General features: G+C 33.4%; 1 protein-coding gene across 2 annotated transcripts; it reads left to right on the forward strand.

Moving 5' to 3' along the window:
• On the forward strand, positions 1,941-5,971 carry LOC107613018 (protein FAR1-RELATED SEQUENCE 4). Of its 2 annotated transcripts, none has more exons than XM_016314837.2 (4): positions 1,941-2,123; positions 2,234-4,422; positions 4,513-4,560; positions 5,588-5,971. In XM_016314837.2, the coding sequence occupies exons 2-4, from the start codon at positions 2,368-2,370 to the stop codon at positions 5,732-5,734; spliced, it is 2,250 nt and encodes a 749-aa protein (XP_016170323.1). In that variant the 5' UTR covers positions 1,941-2,123; positions 2,234-2,367; the 3' UTR covers positions 5,735-5,971. The 2 variants fall into 2 exon arrangements, with proteins under 2 accessions (XP_016170323.1, XP_016170322.1); XM_016314836.2 differs by having other exon boundaries at positions 1,942-2,123; positions 2,254-4,422.

Below are 9,183 nucleotides of genomic sequence, written 5' to 3' on the forward strand. Positions count from 1 at the left end.
AAATTAAAAAAAAAATATATTGTAATATTAATTTAAAAATGTAAGAAATGAAAATTTGAGGGCAGAAAAGTCATATGGTCGGCAAAGAGAATACCTAATTTCTGGGCAGTTGAATTATTTGGCTTAAATTAACTTGCTTTTGGCCGTTTCTTTTCATTATTATTATTTTTAATACTTTCTCCCCTAATATAAGTATATAACTCTTGTGACATTAATTTCTTGACCCCATGGCAAATGCTGTCAACGTTTGCATTTACGAACCCAAACCTAGTTATCACTAGAGGTGTTATCAGTAGTTAATGTTGGATCATATATAGAGGGTTTATTTATTTATTTGTTTATTGTATTTATAAATACTCATTTAAACAAAAAAAAAAAAGCTTTTCTTATTCCAAGTTTTACCTTTGTTTCGAAGCTTTTGTGAGGCGTATTAGGAGAATGAGAGGTAGTTTTGTTGTGCTTTCTGTGTTGCCAATTACGGCACGATTGCTTTGATAATTGATTTAGCTTCAATTTTGGTGGTTCCATCAGTATATATAGTAGTTGATTTCAATACATCTTATCCACTTTTGTTATATATCATATATTATATGTCACTTACCCGCAAATCAAAGCTTACTATATAATTTTATATTTCTTGGTGTGAAATGTGAATGCGATAGAGAGTATACACATCCCTTTCTCTGTACATTTTGTGGCAATATTAATCAAAGTCAACCTTAGCTTCATAATAGTAATTAAGCTGGACAAGTGTTATTACCGCGAATTAAAAAGAAAAAGTAGTGAATTAAAGCTAAAAAGAAAGAAATTGTGGTGTAAGTGTGGATGTATTTAGAGTTATGTTACGTGTATATCAAAATCAGCCATTAAAGTCAACCATCAGTATAAAATACATATTAAAATATAAATATATATTGAAAATAAATTAAACCACACATGTATTTATACACAAATACATTAGTAACTAATTTTAGTGACTAATTTTAACGTACAAATAGCATTTCTCATGTATTTATATTAGTGTGTACTTGGAATGGGAATCTTTGAAAGCATGCATTACACATAACACATGTTACATGTATATAGAAAAGGTTCCTACTTTGTTGGAGAGATGACGCGGATATATATATCAATTGACAAATGGTGGGTTACCTTTTCATATTCAATTAAATTCAATAATTTCTTTATGGACAAAACTCAACTCAGTGGTAGAGTACTAGAGTCGAGATGCTTCAGCCACCACACCCCCACCATAATTTTAATATTATTTTCTCTTTAAACAGAAAACTCTTTTTTTCTTTTCTCTCTTAATTATTAAATCATTATTCTAAACTGGGAATGTAAGGTAGCTATACATATATACGTACATGTATGACTGCTTCACAGGGATCACATTTTTAAACTGAAAAAATATGAGTGTAATTACTTTTAAATTAAAGTAGTATGAAAATTATAAATTTAATAGTTATTAAATTTTCTTTTTTTTTATTTATATATTTTTTTGGTTGTCTACGGTATCTCCCAATACAACAGGCTAAAGACTAATTTGTCACATATCTGAGCTCTATTTAAGGGGTTTGTCGCTAGCTAGTGGGTTGCTGTATACACAAGACACGATTCAAATTTTCGATACTTATTTAAGTGAACGAGTGAGTTAGTTATTCAACCAGTCCAAGTTGCTTGATTTATGTATTTAGTATTTACTATTCAGCTAAGTCTTGAAGTTCTTTTGTTTTTTTTTTTTCAACTTGTTTGGTGCTAGTAGGGGGCCTGAAGGCCCAAAACGAAAGATAACGCCTAAATGAAAAGGGCTTTTCGTTTTGTATATGATGGGGCAACAGGACCAAAAGGATTTTTATTTCAATAAAAATGGACTTCATCCTCTCAAGGCCCAAGCCCATTATAATTGTACAGATTTTTCTTCTTTTAAACTCATCCATCGTTCTCACGACCAAAAAAAAAAAAAGAAAGAAAAAAACTCATCCATGGTTAGCTTAATAGATTTTGCTAATCGAAATTAAAAGTATGCCTTGTTTGTTGGTGAATAAAGTGGTGGTAGCTGATTCGAGTTTTGATCGCGAGCGAGCGTTCGGCCATGCCCAATAACACAGTTTCAATCACCAGTAAGCTCACCCCTGCTTCCTCTAACTTTTACTTTTTATTCCTTTTTTTCTTGATTGGTAGGTTTCAGAGCTCTCGATTGTACTTTTTAACTGAATCCGTGTTAATTCAGCATACTAATTTGGAACGCAGAAGGCCACTTTTTCATGAATCATGAATGCAATGTGAGTTGCGTTTTGGGGAAAGTGTGAAACAATTGATTGTGAATTGAAGTGGATCTGAATGCTAAATTGCTAACCACGAATAATGACGGATACTTCAGTTTTCATGGGTACCGCAATTTTGGAGCCTCGGAATGATATGGAGTTTGAATCTCATGAGGCTGCATATGCATTTTACAAAGAATATGCTAAGTCTGCTGGGTTTGGTACTGCCAAGTTGAGCAGTCGTAGGTCTAGGGCATCCAAGGAATTCATTGATGCTAAATTTTCGTGTATAAGGTATGGTAATAAGCAGCAATCCGATGATGCCATTAATCCGCGGCCTTCTCCGAAAATTGGTTGTAAAGCAAGCATGCATGTGAAGAGAAGACAGGATGGTAAGTGGTATGTCTATAGATTTGAGAAGGATCATAATCATGAGCTTTTGCCTGCCCAAGCTCATTTTTTTCGGAGTCATAGGAGTTCTGATCCACTGAGTAATGATGTTCGGATGCGACGGAGGAAGAACTCAACTACAGTTTCTAAATTGTTTAGCGCGTATCAAAATGTTGATTGTTTAGAGAATTTCATGAAAAATCAACATGATCGTGGACGGAGTCTGATTTTAGAACCAGGGCATGCACAGTTGCTTCTTGAACTCTTCATGCAAATGCAGGAAGAGAATCCAAAGTTCTTCTATGCAGTTGATTTGAATGAAGAGCATCGACTGAGAAATGTGTTCTGGGTTGATGCTAAAGGCTTAGAAGATTATGCTTACTTTTCTGATGTTGTTTCCTTTGACACAACGTATTTTACAAGCAAGTATAAAATACCATTGGTACTTTTCATTGGAGTAAACCATCATATTCAGCCAACATTGCTTGGCTGTGCATTGATTGCCGATGAGACTGTATATACTTTTGCTTGGTTGCTGCAAACATGGTTTATAGCAATGGAGGAACGAGCACCACAAGTTATTCTTACCGACCAAAATGATGCTATTAAAGCAGCTGTTGCTGCTGTTCTTCCAGGAACACGGCACTATTATTGTTTGTGGCAGATTTTGGAAAAGATACCAAAGCAGCTTGATTGTTTAGGCACGTGGCATGATAGCTTTATGGAGAAGTTCAACAAATGTATATATAAATCATGGACAGAAGATCAATTTGAAACGAGATGGTGGAAGTTAGTCGACAGGTTTAACCTTAGAGACGTTACGTGGGTCCAATCCCTGTATGATGATCGTGCATATTGGGTGCCTACTTTCATGAGAGATATTTCTTTTGGTGGCTTTTCTACTAGTTCTCGCTCAGAGAGTTTAAATGCTTTTTTTGACAATTATGTCCAAGTTGATACTTCATTGAGAGAATTTGTAGAACAGTACAGAGTTATTCTTGGAGACAGGCATGAAGAGGAAGCAAAGGCAAATTTTGATGCATGGCATGAAACACCTGAATTGAGGTCTCCTTCCCCTTTTGAAAAACAAATGTTATTAGTTTACACACATGAAATTTACAAAAGGTTTCAGGTTGAGGTTTTGGGTGCAGCTGCTTGCCATCTCAAGAGAGAGAACACTGGAGTGACTGAAACTTATTCTGTGAAAGACTTTGAAAACAATGAAAACTATATGGTAGAATGGAACACGTCTAACTCAGATATATGTTGTTCATGTCGCTCATTTGAATATAAAGGCTATCTTTGTAGACATGCTATTGTTGTTCTACAAATGTCTGGGGTTTTCAGCATCCCATCAAAGTATATATTGCAGAGATGGACCAATGCTGCTTTGAGCAGGCATCCTATTGGTGAAAAGCTGGAAGAGGTTCAATTCAAGGTCCGGCGATTCAATGATTTATGTCGACGGGCCATAATATTGGGTGAAGAAGGTTCTTTATCACAGGAAAGCTACTATCTCGCTTTAGGTGCAATAAGCGAAGCTTTAAAGCAATGTGCAAATTTGAGCAACCCTGTTGAGAATGATACAAGAGCTGATGCCTCAGCTACCCATGTTGTTTGTAATGATGAAGAGTATCAATCTATTATTTCATCTAATAATATAACCCCTGTTCCAAAAATTAATACAAGTAATAAGGTTGCGAGGACTCTTGTAGCTTGTAGGAATCTTGGAAGCACAGAAAATGGTGAACAAAATAAAGAGAAGGTCAGCAAATTTGCTGATTGATGATTGACCTTGTTGTATTTTTTTTTTTTTAAAGTAATTGGTTTTGAGTTTTCTTTCTCTGTGTTGTAGGTTTCCCAGCTTGAAGCAGCATGTGTGAAAGATGGTTTTCAACAAGTGGTATGCTATGTTCTAACTTTTGCTTTTGCCATCAGAGTCTAGATTTGACTATTGTGAATAAATACTGCTAATTCATCAAATTTCCTATAAAAGAACTTGTTTTCTATGATTGAATCACTAGGTATACTTTTCTATGTAATTAAATGCACTGTCCAGGATTAGATATCCTCAATAACTTAAAAAAAAAAAAATGAAAGTCACACAAAATAAAAATAGGTGAATGAGAATTCAACTAATGTGATAGGGTAGCAAATCCCATAAGGCAAGAGAATGCCACCTTGAAGTGTCCATGAGCTGAGCAACAGAACAAAATACTCCTGGTTATTCAAAAGCAAATTAAGGGGCATGTGTAACTCCTTAAAGATGCATCATGCATGCAGGTGTATTCCAGCCAAAGTGTTCTGTATTTAAGCTAGATTTACACAAGAGCTCCCTAGGGGACATAGTAGTGGCAGGCCTAAATTTGTTGCACTGGCTTTTAGAGGTCTTGACTACACATTGCATCATTTGTTGGTGAAAATTTGTTTAGTAGTAAAATATGGTTGGATTGAGGCATTGAGCCATTGAGTACTTGTTTAATGCTTGTATGTTATTTTTCATTGGCGAATCATAATACCTAACTTTCTTCCTCACTCCTCACCATAAGATAAGTCACTGGCAGACCTGAAATACCCATTTTGACTTTGTTTTGAGAAGGGAAAATTAGAAGAGGAGGCTGATTCTTTTCTCAGGTTTAGTTTAGTTAGTTTTTTCTTTCTTTTTTTTTTTGTTCCATTAGATATTGGATTATTCCTGGGTTATAAAATCTGCATATTTTGCATATTATATAAATGGACCCGGTTGATGTATGCAATCATGTATCTGACTATCTGCCCTTGCCTTTTATATGTGCCAATTCTTGTGCTCCGGAAAACGTTTTAAATTGGTACTCTTGATGATTTTGTTATATGAATTTTCATGATATATTAGTGAAAGCATGAGTGTGTTAAGGTTTCAAATTTTTAACGTCTGCATATTCTTGCGACAGGATCCAACTGATTTGACTCCTCCACATACTGCCATCCCCATGCAGTTTCACAGTATGATTCCAGCCCTGTTCCACAATCACAACGTTTCACCGGCACAGTTTCATGCTCATTTGCATGAAACTCATCATACCAAAGACAATGTATAATAATAATTAAACTGTACATATGTAATGTGTAGAGGCTAGGCGGCAATTGAATTGGATAGTTGTGCTAACTTGGTGCCCTTACGACGAGACACCGATTCTTTTGCTAGTGTTGTTTTTTCATGTTTAATTGGGTTTGTGTAATATATTGTAGGTGCTTGTATTTTGACTTTTGTGAATTTGATCGTGTTACAAAGGTCACCATTATCAATCTAAGTTTGTGATCTCGTATATTTCGCATCATCTTTTTACAAAAAGCCCACTTATTATTACCCAATTCATTAGAAGCTGCTCATCTGGTCCTTACTTTCCCCTACCTTCCATAGGCATGTTCGGGGAGTAGCCTGATTAATATGTATCAACTTGTGTGGGCCTCTTAACGATTCGAGGTTGACGTGGGATTAAAGATGGGGAAGATAGTATCTACTTTGATTTGGTATTTTAGTTTACATTCTTTGATTCTTTTATATTTAATTAAATCTTTTTTTAAAATAGGGGGTTTCAATAGTCTTATATTTAGGAATTTTTTATTTTTTTGTTCTATATTGAGGATCGTCGAAATGAGCAAGAATATTATTAATCGAGATATCGGAAGAAGATGTTAATTATTTGTTAAGGTCTTCAATCGATTGGAATGGAAATAGTATGATAAAAGTTTAAAGTTTAAACCACTCATTTTGCATATGCAGTTATCCACTAAATATTACTGTACTTTTTTTTTATTCTGTAGATTTTTTAGGTATAATAGTGTACTATATTTGGGCTTTGCATGTTCGATATTTGGGCTGGGTGGCCTTTGTCTTCGGTTTAGCTTGTTGCCGCAGAAAACATTGGTTCTTAATTTGAAACGGAAAAAGAAAAATTGCAACTTAGAAACTCTGTAGCAAAATGAAATTTGTGCTGATCGCCTATTGCGTAAAAGCTTAGATTTAGATATAGGATTTTACTTTTGGGACACCCTCTTAAATAGGTAGTGAGTATCTTAGCTGATAATAAATAAGGATATCTTGCCCCATTTAGTTTGTAGTTAGTTTTCTTTCCGAGCGTTATTAATCCTTAAGCATAAATTTGACCTTATTATTTTGATTCCCTTTCAGCAGCTCCCTTCCCTCCTTTTTCCTGCAATTTCATGTGATGTCTTGGCCCCCACTTTGCACATTATCCATTGTCCTCTAAAGTGGATCAATCATATCCTATATGATATCTTTTTTAGCTAAAGGATAAATGTTCCTTTAGTGCATTTAAGGGGCTGCAATGCTGCATTGAATAAATACAATGTATAAACTACGAGGTCATTTTAAAGCATAATATATATATACGAACGAAACGTGGGTCTTGACCACTTGTTTCAGCTATTGGAAACTTCCTCACCTCTTTCAATAAACAAATGCTCAAACTACTACTTAGTCCTCTACCCTGTTGGATGAATTCAGAAAACATTCAACAATTATTACTTAGGAGGACTTTAGGAGTTTATCTCCTAAGTTTAAGCAAGTGTCGGTCTAGAAATAACTTCGAATTTCATTTAAGGATCTAAATTTCCTCCACATATATCTCTTCCTTGTCGGGATACCCACCAAGTTCCAAGCACATTGTTTATTATTAATCTAACTTCAACATTGCGTGACTCAAGGTTGTTTATTACTTAAAATAAAAAATCAACTGTCACCACTATTTATACAGAAATACAGAATATATTGTGTTCATTTTTTTTGTAAATTATATATTAGATACTATAGGAAATAAATCATAACTAATTAACTATCAAACGCGTAATCGTCCTTGTCGAAAGCCATGTTTCTCGCGCCTAATATGCTTAACCCTAAACATTAATTTATCAACCAATTCGTGTTAGTCGAGTGATTAGTTTATTTGTCCGCTTAAATGGAATTCAAATCCACGACGAATTAGTTTTTAACCTGTCAAGCTAAAAAATACTGTGAGAAAAAAAAAAATAGAAGTTGTCACCTTGTTTCCTTTTAATTTGTTTAGGGTAAAGTACTAAATTAGTCCTCTACATTTGGGGCGTAATCCTGTTTTGGTCCTTAAGGTTTAAAGTATCCTATTTGAATATAAAAAAGTTTCATTTAGTTTCAATTTAGTTCCACTGTGAGGTCAAAGATAAATAATTAACAAAATGTTCTGCATGACAGCAAATAATTTGGAAAATAATTACAAGCTCCAGAGGCACAAAATCAACCGTGGATGCATCAATACATGTATTTAACATTTGTTTTAGTTTTATAGAAAATATTTCATTTTAATTATAAGAAAAATGATAAATAAATGTATTGATGCATCCACAGTTGATTTTATGCCTTTGGAGCTTGTACTTATTCTCTAGATTATCGACCTTGTTCTTATACTGTTGTCATCTAGAACATTTCGTTAATTATTTATCTTTGTCCTCCGATGGAACTAAATTAAAGCTAAATGAAACTTTTTTAGATTTAAATCTTAAAGACCAAAACAGAATTACGCTCATACGTAGAGGACCAATTTAATACTTTATCTATTTGTTTATTATAAATACAAAAGAGATAATGGATTCTTGCCAGCATATCTATATATATACACTTTGTTTGACCGTATATATAAATTAAACTCTTGTATGTAACATATATATAAATTAAATATGTGGCATATATTTAATTTGACCAAGACATATATAGGGTCTGAGGCCCTATAATTCCATGACCAACCATCTGGGTGATGAAGATCATTTTGCACATGTACACACATGCTTCTTAGCAATCATCTCACTCTTAATATATTTAATTACCTTAATTAAGATATGGCACGATTATTGGCTATTGATTTAGTCAATCAACATTCATAAATATTCTGAAGGGGTCTTGTAAAATATTTAGAATGCACGCATATGCCGACCTAATTGTCAGGTCTTGTTCGAAATCTTAGTATATATAAACAAAACAATATAATAAAACTTGTTTATCTATCCCAAAAGGAAGCTTAGAATCTTGCGGATAAGTTTTTTCTGGAATATTACTGGCTTTCACTGGCTGATTCGGATTCTTATTTCATTTGAATGTAAAACAAAAAAAATACAATAATTGAAAAATCTACACATGCGCCCCAATAATTTAGACGTCTAGTCATGTACTTATTGAATTCATATTTGGCCTTATGCTTGCTTCAAATTATTGAAGAAAAATAAAATATTAATTAATACTATTTAATTTTCTCTCAACAAATATAATATCCCGTATGTATAAAAGAACAATTAGAAATTAAAAAATATAAATATAATAATTAAAAATCATTAAATAATTTAACATATTTAATTAAATTACTTAACATAATATATATTTACATCTTAGCTATTTGATTCATATTTGGCTTCGCTTCTTCAAATTATTGGAGAATTTGAAAAAAAAAATAAACAGTTAGCACTTAACACTATTCAATTTTCCCTCTCCAAATACGGTATA

Source organism: Arachis ipaensis, chromosome B08 (assembly GCF_000816755.2).
Source record: "Arachis ipaensis cultivar K30076 chromosome B08, Araip1.1, whole genome shotgun sequence".
NCBI classification, from domain to species: domain Eukaryota; kingdom Viridiplantae; phylum Streptophyta; class Magnoliopsida; order Fabales; family Fabaceae; genus Arachis; species Arachis ipaensis.

Bases quoted from the DNA above. Each gene is read 5' to 3' on its own strand.
- LOC107613018 (XM_016314837.2), top strand. From the start codon at position 2,368: ATGACGGATACTTCAGTTTTCATGGGTACCGCAATTTTGGAGCCTCGG. The intron at 4,423-4,512 runs GTCAGCAAATTT...TCTGTGTTGTAG, and splicing joins GTGAACAAAATAAAGAGAAG to GTTTCCCAGCTTGAAGCAGC. The intron at 4,561-5,587 runs GTATGCTATGTT...TTCTTGCGACAG, and splicing joins AAGATGGTTTTCAACAAGTG to GATCCAACTGATTTGACTCC.